At 45.9% G+C, this 16,266-nt stretch overlaps 1 protein-coding gene across 6 annotated transcripts in view; it reads right to left on the bottom strand.

Moving 5' to 3' along the window:
* Positions 1–16,266, bottom strand: part of Limch1 (LIM and calponin homology domains 1) — a 315,834-nt gene that overhangs the window by 12,623 nt on the left and 286,945 nt on the right. For 2 of the 6 annotated variants that reach the window (XM_021210512.2, XM_021210515.2), the window contains 9 exons: positions 15,878–15,983; positions 11,675–11,715; positions 10,246–10,326; positions 9,071–9,163; positions 8,176–8,280; positions 6,986–7,110; positions 4,976–5,097; positions 3,948–4,071; positions 233–341 (listed from right to left, as the gene is read on the bottom strand). In XM_021210512.2, the coding sequence (XP_021066171.1) occupies positions 233–341; positions 3,948–4,071; positions 4,976–5,097; positions 6,986–7,110; positions 8,176–8,280; positions 9,071–9,163; positions 10,246–10,326; positions 11,675–11,715; positions 15,878–15,983 (906 nt within the window). Of the gene's footprint in view, positions 1–232; positions 342–2,113; positions 2,201–3,947; positions 4,072–4,975; positions 5,101–6,985; positions 7,111–8,175; positions 8,281–9,070; positions 9,164–10,245; positions 10,327–11,674; positions 11,716–15,877; positions 15,984–16,266 lie in introns of all 6 variants that reach the window. The other 4 variants (XM_021210511.2, XM_029545188.1, XM_029545187.1 and 1 more) reach the window with 4 other exon arrangements.

Below are 16,266 nucleotides of genomic sequence, written 5' to 3'. Positions count from 1 at the left end.
ACAAAGTATCTGGAAAGACAAACGGCACAGACCTGGTTTTCTTCTTCTAGGAAGATTTTTTTCTCCTAGAGGGACTCAGGATCAGAGAGTTGTATCCTTAAAGCTGGACTTGACCTACACATCTGTCTACTACGTGAGGGGAGAGGGTATAAGGTTACAGGAGGGATTTCTCTGTGCAGGACAAGACCTGAATCCTGACATCAGCTTAGAACGGAGAGCGCTGTGTACATACCCTGAAACACTGAATGTGAAAGTAGAGATTCAGGGTCTCGATGATCATCGCGGCGCCTTTACCCAAAACGAGCCCACAGGAGGAGCACAGCTTCTTCCCGCTTATAGACCTGGGGGCAAACAAAGGCACAGTGAGCCCAATGAGAGCCTCGGCTCGCACCACAGGCAGCCTCATGCAAAAAATAGCAACACGGACTTTTAATAAACCATTAATAAAATGAGGACCATCAAACTGACTGTGGATACAGAATTAAGCAGAGCCATACACTGCCAGCAAGCTGAAGGTGACAGGTCACCACGTGGTGCTGAATCTGCTGTGTCTGGGGCATGCTGAGATGACTCAACATACGTGTCTCGTGTTTACAGAAGTCCTAATGACATGAAGATTTAGCTTTACCAAGGTTCTGAAGTGGTTTCAGCAATGTCTTAGTGAGAGTTTCTATTGCTGCATGGTATGATGACACACCACGTTCCAAAAGCAAACTGGGGAGGGAAGGGTTTATTTGGCTGACACTTCCAGATCACAGTCCATCACTGGAGAGAGTCAGGACAGGAACCTAAGCAGGGCAGGAACCTGGAGGCAGGAGCTGATGCAGAGGCCATAGAGGAGCGCTGCTTACTGGCTGGCTCCTCGTGGCTTACTCAAGCTGCTTTCTTACAGGACCCAGGACTGCCAGCCACTGTGGAATCACCCACAATGCGTTGGGTCCTCCCTCATTAATCATTAACTGAGAAAGAAAAGGCCTTATAGCTGGATCTCATGGAGGCATTTCCTCACCTGAGGCTCCTTTCTCTCTAGCTTGTGTCAAGTCAAAACCAGCTAGTGCAAGCAGTTTCCACTAAAGACGCACTGGCCTGCTAAGGCCTTTCCTTTTTACAAAGAGTCCACCGTGATACAGGAGAGGCGGCTGCCCTGTGGAGGCTGCAGAGTTCCTGCTCTGCCCTGAGTTCACGGAACATAACTGCTTAGGTTTCCCTTCTACCTTCAAAAGGAGAGGGCTGGCCAGCCCCCTACTATGTGCTCCAGAACAGACACAGAGTCTGCAGGATAGGTACTTCTTGTCTGTCTGTATTGCCAACTCCTGGGACTGAACCCACCTCCTTCCTCCACTTACAGCCCTGGACCCTGTTCACCTGCCACCACAGGGCTGTCTTCTCTTAGAAGCTTTGCAGCTTCTGTAAGATCAGCTCCCCATGGTGCCCACTTCTGCAAAGCTCTAGGAGAAGTTTACAAGTATGCATCGCCGCCTGAAAGCTACAGGGGAACAAAGCGGACAGAGGAAACAGAAGGACAGACATCCAGAGGAGGGAGAGCTGTCCTCATCAAACCCGAGAGATAATGTGACTCTCTAGCCATGAGAAGAAATCTATCAAAGAAAAACCACCAAGTCCCCAGTCACCTGTGCCTGTGACAGACACTTGGACATCTTCTAAAGATGTCATGGGGACCGACTAATGTCCAGGGCCACGGCTAGCCATCCAGGGAGGGCTTGAAGCAGAGAACAGGGTTTTGTTTCCCAGCCTCACCCTGGTTCTCTGGAGGAGCCAGCAGCCCATTGCCCTCTAAGGGTTGGGAGTCTTGGAGGCATAGGCACTGCAGCAGGAGCCTAGCAGCTGTCTGGAGCACTTTATTATTAGATTAGAGGTTCCACACAGTGTCATTAAGACCTAATGGCCGCGGCCAGCACCACACATCTGACTTTTTCTACCTCGTGCTGATGAATCTGCAGGCAGAGAGATGCTCTCTTAACTCCTCCCCTCTGTGTGTGTGTGTGGGGGGGGGAGGGATGTGGGCCAGCATCATATCGACAAGCACTGATATGGCCAAAATTATGCCCATTGAGTGCAGGATCACAAAACAGCCTCAGAGAGGCCTGCTGACCTCGTGTACCTGTTTGGAGACTGTCCGGGAGGGGTGGGAGGGCACGGGGACAGGGGCCCAGCCCGGAAGTTCTCTCGAGGGTTTTTCCTGTAACACGGTAAAGGAGCCCACAGTTACGGAAAGTGAACAGAAGCCACGGTAAAAGACAGTTTAGCTTAAAACAAAAACAGAAACAGAAACAGAAACAACAAAAGACCACAAAGGATTCTCCTGGTGACACCTTTGCTTATTTGAGACAAGGTCTCACTATGGTGCCCAGGTTGGTCTCAAACTCAGTGTTCCTCCTGGCGCAGCCTCTCAAGGGTGGGGTTATGAACACATGCTACCACGGTTGGTGGTTATTTGTTTTCGCTTTGGAGCAAAATTAGTAATTGTGTCCAGAAGGAATGCACATGTGTGTAAATGAAAACCACACAGGCCCTGCTGCTTGGGCAGGAGAATTTCCGTGGATTCTTCTTCACTGCGTGTTCTTTACACCATTGGTGGAGCTGCTTTTGCATGCTGAGTTTGATGTGAAAACCACAGGCCTCGTGGGACAGAAAGATGACTACAAAGATCCAGAGCAAACTCTTAAGGGCAGCTCAGAAGTTCAGGGGAGAATTTTTTTTTTAATCACTTTATGGTAAAGATCTCACACACACAAAAAAATCACACAGATAGATTCACACGGCTACTGGAACTAACAGAGTCAACCTTAGAGGAAGTGATTTTCAGCTCCAAGTCCCTGCCGTAGAGGCCTGCGATGAATGCCTCTGAGACTGCTTAACTCTCAATAGGCCATGAGAAATCAGAAGGGCCCTAATATGATGTTGCCAGTATATCACGCGGGCATAGGCTGCTTAGGAGCCCTATGTGGGATCAGGTCGTCAGCTTTGAAAAGTGTATTTCATGGGTGAAGAAATAGAACAGAGAAAAGTGCAAGGAAAGGAAAACCAGAACACAGAGACGGACAAAGTCGTTCTTGTCTCCCAGCGGCTTGACGAGCCGTGAGATCCCTCGAGCCCCTACCCACCCGGCCTCCCTCTCAGGTGGTGTTGTCTTCTTCAAAAGTCCCATTTTCAAAATGTTAGCACCATGGCTTGAAAGGAAAAAAGAAAAAAAAAAAAGGCTGAAAATCACTGCGATATCCAATACAAGCAATCCCATCTAGTTGATCTGAGCTCCTGTCGATTCTGGAGCCACAGGTTCCCAGCCATGAACACGGGAGCCATCGGAGACAAAGGAGGAAGGGAGGCATCAGTTGAGCAAGGTGCTGAGAAGGGAGAAAAGCTAACAGGCCACCCTGGGACTCACACTGCAGTGCTGGTGGTCTGGCAGGCCAGCCAGTCTGTGAGGAAGGCACCAGGCTCACCCCCACTGGATAATGGGGAAACTAAGGCTGGAAAACAAAACCTAAGACAGCTGCTTAAGGTCCTGTGTATGTGGCAGAGACAAATCTGAGCCCACAGTCGGGACCCAGGTGGGATGAGGTTCAGGTAAATGATGCATGGCAGAATGTTGGAAGTGTGATTTCATGCCTCCACTGTGGCCTTGCTGTGAAGCTGTGTGTGGAGTCCTCTAATATTTAACCAGACCAATTCTGAGGGTGAGATATGTTAACTTCCCTGAACTCTTCATTGTAAACCAAGATTATCAACCTCATAAGGTTGTTGGGAAGGCTCCCTGGGAGAAACAAGACCTCTTATTCTGGAGGGCTTCAGAAATGATTTCAATGGAGACAAAGCACAAAGATGCAGCTGCCGTCTTACCACCCCACACCTCTCTCCACCTAAGTCAGTACATTAAAGAATAAATAAATCAACCAACCCCACGTCCATTTTATCTGTCTACTCACTTCCGCCTTTCCCCCGGAGACTCCATCTGATGATTGACAGTTTTCTCCAGGGCCAGAGTTTTGGGCTTCACATCTTCCGACGTGGATGTTGGTGGGTTTGGTATCTGTTGATTCCAAGGTGGATCTGAGACCAAGGAAGGAACAGAAACGTGTTCAGCAAAGTCATTTTGACTTTCCTTTTAAAAAGCCGATGCCCGCTGGTCCTCAACAGTAATTCTGTGTGGGCTGCGTTGCACGTGCATCTCAGTCGGGCTTGGCACAGTCTACATCTCAAGAGGAGTTGTTGGGGTGGAGGGGAGGATTATGCCCAATGGTGGAACTGGGAAATTTGAAGAATTAACTGTTTATGATTTTTTTTTAATCTTAATTTTTTTGAAGTCTCCCTTTGATTTAAGAAAATTGTTATTTTGTGTGTTGGGTGTTTTGCCTTCATGTATGTTTGTGACCCTCATGCATGTGGTGCCTATGGAGGTCATAAGAGGGCGTCATAGCCCCCTGGACCTGGAGTTATTGACAGTTGTGAGCTGCCACAGAAGTCCTGGGAATCGAACCTGGGTCTTCTGAAAGGGTAGCCACTGCTCTTAACCAATGAATCATCTCTCCAGCCCCTTCCTCTAAATTTTGAAAAATTACACTGATTTATTGTGAGGAAGGAACACATGCAGAGGTGTACGTGTGTGTGTGTGTGTGTGTGTGTGTGTGTGTGTGGGACAACTTTTGGGACTTGCTTCTCACTTTCAACTACACTACTCTTTGAACTCAGGCCCTCAGGCTCTCTACTCACTGAGTCACCTCACCAGTCATAGATTTTATTTTTTAAAATGCTAATACCTGTTCTGGTCTCACCCAGACCCCAGTGACAGTGTGCAGAGTCAGGTCTCATGGCAGGAGTTTGTGTGTTATATATTTAACAGAAGCTAGAGCTAAGGGGCCCTAAGGGAGACATCTGCAGCCACCAAAGGTCAGTTCTGGACAGTGTGAAGCATTTACAGTATCTTAAATATTGGGATTTATCTCTTCATCCTTACCCTGAGCTGGCTGTGGGTTTGTACCACAGTGTGAGGCCCCAGCCTCTGCCTCCAGCTGCGGGTCCTGATGGATTCTTTTTGACACGGAGTTTTCAGGGTTAGCGGAGGGACTTGGAGTTAGGCTGCTAAAAACAAAACAAAACAGAACAAAACCCCAAAAACTTCAGAGCAGAGATAAAACCAACTGGATTAAAATTACTGTTTCTATACCTGAGGACATGCGGTTAGTAATTATAATCTAAGGAAAAGGTTACTCTGTTTATTTTAAACTCTATCTAAAAACCATTCCAAAATACTATGTATTTTTAGTTCCTATCAATTTAACACATTCAGGAAATAATCATTTCTGAGCTCCTCCCTGCCCACCAGGCTCTCCGAGCTAATCACCTCTAGGGATGGGAAGCTCCCAGATTTCCACAAGGGAGCAATTACTATAGGTATCATGTGGAAGCCAGGCCCAGGGAAAGCACATCTACCATCCCAGCACTCAAGCAGAGGCAGAAGGTCCCCAGGGCCAGGTGGGGCTACCCAGTGAGTTCGAGGCCAGCCTAGGCTGCACAGTGATGCACTGTCTCCAAATATATAGATAAATAAGCAAAGAACTGGGTCCACGTGGGATCTCCAAGCCTTTGGGTAGTTTCTGTGTGCAAAGAAAGGAGCGATTTAAGGAGACTTAAGGAGATGAAAAGAAAGTTTCTGGTGACAATGAGACCAGTCTGAAGAAACCAAACAGCAAATTCACAGGCAAAGCCAGTCTGAAGAACTAGCAAAAATGCACATGAAGTGCTTTTAGGGGTCCTTCGAATCTTCCTGACTAACAGTTCCCACTTCCCAGACTCTGAGGCAGTGTTGCCTGGAGACTGCCCTGACAGACTTGGTGCTCAGTGTCTGATCCTAGAGGCTCCCTCCGTGCAAACTCTCACCAGAACCCTGCTCCCAGCCAACCCTTCCCCTTGACCAGCCGAGAACACCCTGATGGACGTTCTCATCTCAGGGCCCCTCTGGGATGCTGTCAGTGTGTTCCAGGTACATGCACACTTGCAGATACCTATCTGGGATCTCACACCCGAGGCAAGCATCTGTTTCCTAAGGAGGATGCTGATAGCAGACGGCTGCAAGCTTCCTTGGGCTTCCTGGAGGTTCCTTCCAGGTTAGGCATGGGTAACGCTGATAACCTGGAGCCCACAGTCTGCTCCGGTCTGAGATGCTCTGGGGTTCCTGGATGCATTTTTGGATCTCCCATGGGCTGTCTAGAGTCCACATGTGAAGTGACTACCCACAACTGTTCTGACAAGTGGCTAACCCTTCATATTATAACTCACCCCAGCAAGGATGCCAGCAGCCCAGTTTAGGTCCACAGCAGGACCAAGGTAGGTGGGACCTCAGGACCTTGCTTCAGCTTCTTTCCCAGCTGACACATTCTGTACTTCAGGTGACTAGAAGCTTTGGGCTTTGGGTCAACAACGAGCTTCCTTAATGATTTATACTATTTTATTTAAAATGGGTCTCCCTTTTTGATTTTTTGAAACATCATTATTAAAACATTTAAATGTGTTTCTGTGCATATGCATGTGTACAATGTGTGTGCGCACATGTCATAATGTGCATGAGGAGGGCAGAGCCTGACTCTGTGGAGTGGGGTCTCACCTTCTACCTTTATGTGGTTTCTGGGGACTGGACTCAGGTTGTAGGCTTCACCAGCACCCGTCTCTCTGTCTCTTAAAATTAATTACATTTTTTGGCAATATGCTTTTAGTATATACCAGAGGCTAGCCTCAGATTTACGACGCCTTTGCCACTTCTGCACCATACCTGGCCTTGCCTATTTAAAAATAAGGCTGCACATATTCAAGAGCCCAAGGATGCTGGCTTCAGAGCCGACACAGCATGTTTAAACAGTGAGGGATGCATTGTTAGAGACATCCTTTTAAAACAGTGAGACCACCCTCCTGGGAGGTGAAGGGCGGAGCCCAGCTTTGAGCTCATGGACAGCCTGGGGTGGGCACGTACCTCTCCTCCTCTGGCGGACCACCTTCTCTAGCTTTGAGCAATGAGTCGCTGTCATTCTCCTGGAAAGGCATCTTCGGTCTTCTCTCGTTTTCTTTGTCTTGGCAGTTTTCCAAGTCCATCTTATTCTGATGGAAAAAGTGGGATCGTTTTGAATATAATTTAAACGCACTAGATGACTTTTATGTTTGACCATGGAATATCTAAAGCCCATCCCCTTTCCTTTCTTGGATAATAAAAGTTCTGTATTTTGCTCTACATTCTAAAGAAGTTATTAACATGTGCTTTCTGTACAAGTGGATGGGAGCCACTGTGAGCATGTGTACATGCACTAGCAGGCTCTCCTCATAGCTGCCCTAGCCTACTTCGACTCCAACCCTGTTTTATCAATCCTCCTGCCTATACTTCAAAGAGCAGTCTTCTAACCCAACAGAGTTCAATGGTTTCCAAATACTCAGAATAAATGTGCGATTGAGAGCTTTCTGAAAATTATCACAAAAGGGACTGGTCAGGAACCCCCCTTCCCAAACAAAATGAGGTCATGGGACTGCTTACTTCCGGACAAATGGACTCTGGTATCAATTCTTTATTTCCCTCTGCAAGTCTTGGCATGTTTCTATCTAGTATGTCCCTTCACCACCTTACTTGGGAAATGAGGGGTCAACTAGCCTTTACAGGGTCTCGCCACCCTCAAAGACATGTCAAATTCTTGTGGAATTTTGGGGGTAAGCAAGCAGCTAGTTTTGTGGCAGCTGGTGGGAATGCACAGTGGGCGTGTCTGCTGTTGCTAAAAAAAAAAAATGCAGAGGAACGCATGGCCCCGCATGATGGGGACTGGCATGTGGGGAGGGGATGATGGGAGTGGCACTTGGAGGAGGAGCACATGGGGGAGGGGCAATGGCTGTGGAAGGGAAGAGTGATCCTTGAGCCAGGCAGAGAGAGGGTTCCAGTACATGGCTTTACTACTGGAGATCTTGCTAGCCTGTCTGGGAAGATCTGTCTAGGGAAATGGCTATTGCTCTGTTGGTGAGGAGCAGGGTGTGGTGGTGGTGCCAGCATGCTGTCTGAAATGGCCTCGTAGGAGCTGATGGCTCTGGAGGAACCGCCCATCCTGGTTTGAAGCTCCTAAATGTGATGGGGAAACCTGGATTCGGTTATTTATGTCACAAACTGGTTTTCATCAGTGACCTTACCCTTGTCCCGCTGCCTTCAGTTATAGACAAGGATGTAGACAGTTGGTCTGCAGAGCTTGAGGAAATAGTGAAGGGAACCACGGTGTCTTCAATTATCTTACGCTCCTACGGCAAAGACGGGAACAAATGAGATGAAGAAAACAATTGAAAACAAAAATCTGTCAGGAGGAAAAAAAATATATTAAGGAACTCCAGGGGGTGGGGATGGGGAATCATCAGAATGTATACAAATAAGCAGGGTATCAAAGAAATGTTATTTTTCCAGAGCATACAAATCAAATAACACCAATCAGGTTGTTGTTTAGAACTCCGTATTGAATTTACAAGGCATAATTAGTGTTAGAAAAGAAAAGAGTCAAGAGAACTACTGTAGAGTGATGAGTTAATAAGTTATCATTAAAGGCAAAGTTCAAAACAATATCAGGCACAACAAATTTTAGATAACAGACACTTCAGATACCCACCTCCAAGTTCTGTACCATGGCCTGTTTGTTGTTATTGTTAAAAACATTAAACAGGATGCAAATTTTCTCCACAAATTCCACTACCATGGTGTAGTAAATGTAGCCAGCAGTATGCATGTAGTTAGTTTTAGTGCCAAAATTATCCTATGAAAACTAATTCATTACTACCAAACACACCTGCTGCAAGTAAGTGCGCACACACAAATAAATACGTTGCTGTTCTCAGTGTTATCTAAGACAGATCAAGAATCAGATCCGGACTGGAGAGCAGCTGTGATTACGACATGATCCTCTTAAAGAGACTGATGGGACACTGCTGTGGGTACAGAGTCAGACATGGCCACATGCACACACATGCTACACAAAAAGGGTGGTGCCAGACTTTGAAGAACCACGCTGACAAAGTCACACTCCCCCTGGGAGCTTCTTACCTCCTCGTAGTATCTGCGTTCTTCTTCTTCAACCTCCTTCTGGGCCTTTTCCCACTCCTCCTTCAGCTTGTCTTGCTCCTTCTGATACCTCTCCTGTCAGGGGATGGCCAAAGGACATTTGGGAGTGAGCACTGCATCCATCACTGGGAAGTTTTCCCCTCTTCTAAAGTACCATGCACAACGTGTTGTAAGACATTCTCCATGAGAGACCATTTGGGATCTAAAGCATTTGCACGACACAAAAGAAACGTACTCTTGTGTCTTATTCATTCAAGCTAGGTATGTGTGGTGGTTTGAATGAGAAATGTCCCCCACCGGCTCCTGCATTTGGACGTTTGGTTCCGGTTAGTGGAGCTGTCTAGGAAGGTTTGGAGGCCTTGAGGATGTGGAGCTTTGATTGAGGAAGTAAATCACTCGGGTGGGGCTCTGAGGTGCTCTGGCTCAGCTTCATTGCCATCCTGTTCTCTCTTACGGTGGGAACCGGGAAAAGGTTAGTAGAATAAACCGCATTGCTGTTCAGTTCTAGAGTGGCCGGTAGCATCTGATTTAATGAGCTTTACAATATTTCTCTATGTGAGTGTGGCATAGGTTTTTAGAGCTGTACAGACTCGGATTTGGGTTTGGGCTCTGCACCTCTCCACTGTGTGATTTCAGACAGTTAATCTAATCTCTGTGAACTTTCACTTCTTCAACTAAAAATGGGCTATTCACATGTTCCCGGCACACCCCGAGTATACAGGTAGGTCAGTTTCGAAGGCCACTGGGTCCCTTTGGACATGGAGCAAATGGGAGCACATTCTTCTCAGAATTCTATTTCTAGAATGGGTCATTATCAGCTTTCACTGAAAAAAAAAATGGGATGATAATTCTATTGGAGGAATCAGGTTGATGTCAAATTCTATTCTACCCGACTGCTATCAAATTTTGCTATCAAATAGTCCTCGTTGCTTCTTGAACTGGGACTTGGTGGCTGAGGAGGTAATGCATGCAGGTGGACTGACCCTTAACTACCGCTTAGAGACATGTTCTTAAAGCGCTAATGGACATGATCTCCCCCCCCCCCACGGCAGGAAGTCTCAGGCACAAGACTCCGCTGCCTGCACACAAAGCCTTGACAGACATTACGAGGGTTCAGTTCCAGAACACAGGGAGCTAGCTCAGCAGGTCGGTCCTACCTGCAGCATTCGTTCCTGCTCCTGCTGCCATTTCTCCTGTCGCCGGCGCTCCTCTTCTGGGTCCCATGCCCAGAACTTAAACTGTTCAGGAAAAACGAACAAAGCAACCCCATGATCAGAACTAACTGAGGTAGGTCCTCAAGGGCTGGCCAGGGCGAGAGGACAGCCTCAATATGGTACCCAAGGGACAGAGAAGCAAATCATCATTTAAATGTCCTCTTTGGTAGGCAGAGGCCATTTCCCAAACCTAACGCTTTGACTCAGACTTGGTTCTACGTCCCTGTGCCTCCTATGGGCCATGCAAACATGTGGTGGATAACCATAGGAATGAGAAGGCTTGGCTCCGCTTCTCCCAGAAGGCTGTCATAGAAGCATCTGTGCTCCCGAGCAAGATGCCCATGGTGCGTGTTCATTCTGGCGTATGCCAGGACGAACGCAGCCAGCCCGTGGCGTCTTTCCCTAAAGTGGGTGAATATCACCTCAGAGCAAGATGAGCGGAGCCCCAGCCCGGAGGCCAGCATAGTAAATACTCAAACCCAAGACTGAGAACAAGCAGAATCCGTAGAGAAGGTTATTAGCAGGGCTGAGGAACAAACACGATCACGGGTGAATTCTCTCTCTCTGAGTCAACACAGTCTCTCACTCATTCTACTTTCCACAAACAGGAAGTGACAGTGTATCCCTTTGCAGGCCCCTCTCCTTTCCATCCCAACCCAGGGATGAATACTTTGACATCCTTGCTGTAGATGTAGTTTAAGGTAGAAGTCAATGTATTGAGTAATCCTCTTCAGCACTGTGTGCTGTCACCAGCTTTGGAGGAACGCTGGGATTCTGAGCTTCTAGGAAACTCAGGATTACCACCAGTACTGGTTTATGACTGAACCCTCACGTATGGGTCCTAGTTCTGAAGTGTGTCTGGAGATACCAAGGCCATGTGACAAGTGGTGGTCCATTCTACACGGCCACAAAGGGGAAAATTTGCCTGTAGATACTAAGTGGTACTGGCTACGGTAAGCATCTTGGACTGGTCACTAGAGAGGGAAGGATCATGCCAGTATCGGGTACTGTATAGCGGCAGTTATATAATGATTTTAATTAATACTCACGACTACCCCAAAAGAGCACTATTTGCACCTCACTGAACAGTCAAGTAGGATTAAATAGAGAGGATTTACCTCCAGTATCATATATACTAGCCCAGGCTAGTAAACTTGGGCTCAAGGATAGAAAGGGAGCAGAATTTTGTTTCTAGGAAGGACAGGAAAACTACCTCAGACAGAATGATAATCTTTACAATCTAATTCAATTGTTTCAAAATAATAATAAAAAAAAAGGATCTCGGTTTTGGTTGAATACTCCCTAAGAAAATCAAATACAAACTAAAGTCACTCTGAAGGCACAGCTTTGTTCTTTAAGAGGGAGTACTTACAGGTGTGCTCCCAGGGGACTTTTCGCTGCTTGGAGAATCCGCTATGCAGAATAAAAGAAAGAAAAGAAGCTGTCAGTGTGAGTAGCTCCTGGCTGTGCTGGTCTCATGATCCTCTCGGTTGAGCTGAGCGCAGTTCCTAAGTTAAGTTAACTTCGGCAGTATTAGAAAACCACAATGAAGCAGAGCCCTGCGGCAGGTTGTGCCCATCACCAAAAGGAATGAAGAACGGAACACATCAGGAAGCACCACGTACTAGACTCTAGGAAGCTTTGACTACAGCTATTAGTGCTGGTTCTTAGTACACCTTGCATTCTGGAAAAGGGAGCAGTTCCTCCACTGTCTGACACGGAGAAGTCCCACACAGAGAGGCCAGATGTCATCCAGTAAGAACAGAGTGTGACACAGTTAACAAGAGAACCACCACTTTTGTGGCTTCTAATCATAGTTTTAAAGGGAGAAAGAGCCAGGTGTATATGGATGGTGGTATTCCTCTGGCATCTTAAAGTCAATAGAAAGTTCTGTGGAATTCCTCCCGATTTTAGTACAACAGATGCTGATGTCAAAGAACAAGCTCATTGCTAACTGTGTGTCACAAACAAGCATCTCTCTTAAAAACAATGATCTAAAAATCAGAAAGGAAGACAAATGCCCAACGACATTGGTTGCCCCAACATGGATTTTTTTTTACATAAAGGAAAGGCCAGCGACCTGGTATGTTGTTTACCTGACTGGGAGAAAAACTGGGACCGTCGCCAAGAGTTCTGAACTCTCAGCGGGGCACTGCCAGGCAGCTCTAGATCAGATGGCAAAATAGAACAAACAGAAATCCATGAAACTGGGTGAGAACTGAGCAGAACACATCCCACATGTCGAGGAAGGGTCAGTTGGAGTGGACCCAGGGACTGACCGGCTCTGAACCTAGCACGTAAGACATCTTACCACAATACACATAAAACCTGATGACGTGGACAGTGGACAGTAGGACTGGCCAGTCTGTGTTCCTGTTCTGTGGGTGGTGAGTGAAAGCTTTTACACCTGTGCTTAGTGGGAATATGTTTTTGGTTTTTTTTTTTTTTTTTTAAGAGTTAAAGGTCAAGATGTCATAGTAATAGGCTATACAGAAGCAACTCTAGGAAAATCTAAAAGGCCGTAGAGATGTGTAGTGGGCTTGTGGCATTCCTCATATCACACTGATGAAAGAAGGAAGTCTGTGGCCCCCTTCCTACCAGACAGGCACATGTCTGCGACAGCCGGGGGTGCCAGGTTCACAGAAGCTCTGGCAAGCATTTGCTCCCTACACACTGCTGGGCTCTGCTACTTCCATTCCCGGAGCAGTGAACGCACCAAGTTAAAGCCCATGTTTTACAGAAACAACGTGGACAAAGGAACTCTGTCAGCTTTAGCTGTAGTTTCTGAGTGGTTCCAGGGTGCTGAACGACTGTACGGATGCACATGCATGTGTGCTTCGGGGACCTGTGGGACCCTTTTTTCAGGTTGACAGGCAGATCGGCAGTGGCCTGTGTGAGCATCTATAAATAGATGACTTTAAAGAAATTGGGGAGACACCAACTTCTGGGGGAGAGAGAGAATTTATGAGCTGCGGCTTCAGGGCTCCTGGTTCCTGGAATTCACGCTAGTCACTTAAACGACTTCTTGTATCTGGGCCATAATCCATGCCTTTTTCACCACACTCCGACTGAAGACAAGCATGCTTTCAGAAGCTACGTTTATTGGCGGTCTCTGCCTTCCAGAAAGACAGGCACTTCATAGTCTAAGTAAGCACGACAGTCCGTTTCATGCCCATGTGCAATGTCTTGAAACACCGTTCAAATAAATAGTTCAAGTTAGTGGCTTTCAGGTCGGGATTCCTGGGCCACTGCATCAGCATTACTTAGACACGTGAACTTGCAGGAAGTACAGATTGAGCCTCTGGCCTGATCTAAAGGACCAGACCCTGAGGGCCGGGAGCCAGTCCCCAGGGCTCAGGCACAGTCCACTTCAAACCCTGTCACTGCCTTGCCAATGCTTTCTTTCTTTTCTTTCTTTCTCTCTCTCTCCCTCTCTCTCTTTTTCTTTCTTCCTTTTTTCTTCCTTTCTTTCTTCTTTTCCTTCCTTTCTCTTTCTTTCTTTCTTTCTTTCTTTCTTTCTTTCTTTCTTTTTTCTCTTTCTCATTCTTTCTTCTTTCTTTCTTTCTTTCTTTCTTTCTTTCTTTCTTTCTTTCTTTCTTTCTTTCTTTTCCTTCCTTCCTTCCTTCCTTCCTTCCTTCCTTCCTTCCTTCCTCCCCCTCTCCCTCCCTCCCTCCCTCCCTCCCTCCCTTCCTTTCTTTCCTTCTCTTTATTTAAAGAAAAGCACTCAAGAAGAGTCTATTATTCATGCCTAGTGCTTGGCTCTACACTCCCACCCTTATTGCCATTATTCTTCAATAACTAAATCCGATTCTCTTAAAAAACCAGAGTGCGGTTATTTGTATGTGACAGGCAGTTAGATCTTGGGGAAAACTGGGAGGGAAGACCATGTAGCTAAGAACTTGATGAGCCAAGGACGTGAAGGTGTTCTGTCTCCGGTGCTCACACTTAAAATCACAGTGTTCATCACAACAGCACATGTGCCTGCCAGATCCAGTTTTCTCTTGAGGAACTACCTTTAAAATACTCCAGTACTATGACATTTTATTTTTTTAAACTCTTCATCCTGGATAAAACATGAGGTTAAATTTCTTCAATTCCATAGCAATTTCTCAAAACCAGAATGTCTTGTGGGATATATAAAAATCTGAAGTATCAAGACCAGTTGATGTGGTTTACATATCTATCCTAACTATATCTCTTATTTACATAGTCATAAAGTGCTAGAAACAGAATGTAATGACAATGTATAGACATGGCTAAGCGGTTGACACAGTTGGGAGATCTTATTTGCAGTCATTGTTTTCAGGAATGTCAGCCTGAAAATTCTGGGCCAATGTTTTGCAGGCAGGACTGAATTTGCTTCAACATTAAGAGACTAATGACAATTAATATGTGTACCATTGAGTTTCTTACCAAACGTTCCTTGTTTTGTACATGGGTGCCCAAAAATGATCAACGAAAGTTAACGGAGACCAGCTCAGATGGTATTAATGGTGTCCCTAAGTAGCTGCCCATTCTTTAAAAAAGAACTAATACTAAACCGTAAACAGTGAGCTCCATGCTGTGCCCTCTGACAGATGTTAACAGAATACACTGGAGGAAAATGTTAACATAGCAGCACATGGAACCTTCTGGTCCTGCCTCCCACGTTAACTGTTTCTAAAGGACTTGGATTGGTGAAGCCCCGTCTGCCCACCTCGAGAAATATGCTGAGGATGCAAGAATTCCTGCACTGGCATCTTCCCTGGTTCATATTCCTAAGGGTCTTTTGCAGTGGCTTGGGCATCTGGGTCTCCCGTGAGGATAAGGGCATGAAGTTGGGTTCTTAAAGAATAAAAACTGAGATCATCACCTGTCTATGGTCCACAGAATGGGAGCAAGGATAACGTGAAGACCTTCACAGGCCCTCAACACCCGTATTTGTAGAAGCTACCCCCCTACATTATATCAAACATTAAAATACGGCAAATACACCGAACACATTAAAATACAACCCAAGTATGTTACATTTTAAACATATTAAAACATAATCTTAGTGTGTGCATGTGGTTACATACTTATGTATCTTTAATGGTTCATGTATTTTAGTTCTCATTTTTTAAACTATTAAATGTTCTCATTATGAAGAATTTTTTGAAAGAGTAAACTTTTGGCTTGAGTAAGTCCAGTAATCATTAAGTACACCCAGACATACTGTTGAACTAAAAAAGTGTTTGTATAATGTTAAAAGATAATATGCTTTTTGAAAAACAAGTTTAGTTTTCATTTTTAATTATCTTGTCATGTTTTGGAGCCAAGATGAGACAAGTTTGAAGAAACTCTCAACACATATTCAAGTCCTGTTCTACCCACAATGCCTGGCTACAGGGTAGATTCAGTGGCTGGGGTTCCCAATGTCAATCAGGAAACGTAGCTCAGCTTTCCAGTCTGAAATTTGTAATTCACAGACTCTGGTAAACAACAGGGCTAAGGGAACATCACAGGAAGGATGCGGCCAGCTTTTCACAGGAAGTGTATTTTACCACAGGTGGGCCCAGCAGGCTATGAAGAGCTAAGAGAACCCACCTCCCCTTACCTTGAGAACTGGGATTTGGCAAATGTAGTTGGTTGGTTTCAGGCATTTGGTCGAGAAATGGAAACGTCAGGGTTGCTTCTGGCTCTGGGGATTTTGGCTTTGCCACCTGGGCCACAGCAACAGACATAAACATTAGGAAGTGTGTCCAGCAATTAAAGCACAGCGATTATAGCATGACTATTTAAATAAGTCAGTAAACTTAAACATTTAATTTTACAGTAAAAATTTTTTCCTTTCCTAAATGACTTTTCACACTTTTATGAATCAATAGAGTAGTTAGTTTTTCTTAGATATCAAATAAGGGGATAAAAATGTAGTGAACACTCTTCTTCAACCTCAGAAGACAGTTGGAGCCTTTCCTCCCTCCCTCCCTCCCTCCCTCCCTCCCT

Source organism: Mus pahari, chromosome 13 (genome assembly GCF_900095145.1).
Source record: "Mus pahari chromosome 13, PAHARI_EIJ_v1.1, whole genome shotgun sequence".
Classification (NCBI taxonomy): domain Eukaryota; kingdom Metazoa; phylum Chordata; class Mammalia; order Rodentia; family Muridae; genus Mus; species Mus pahari.
Note: the sequence above shows the minus strand (reverse complement) of the source record. Positions and strands in the feature narration are given on the sequence as shown.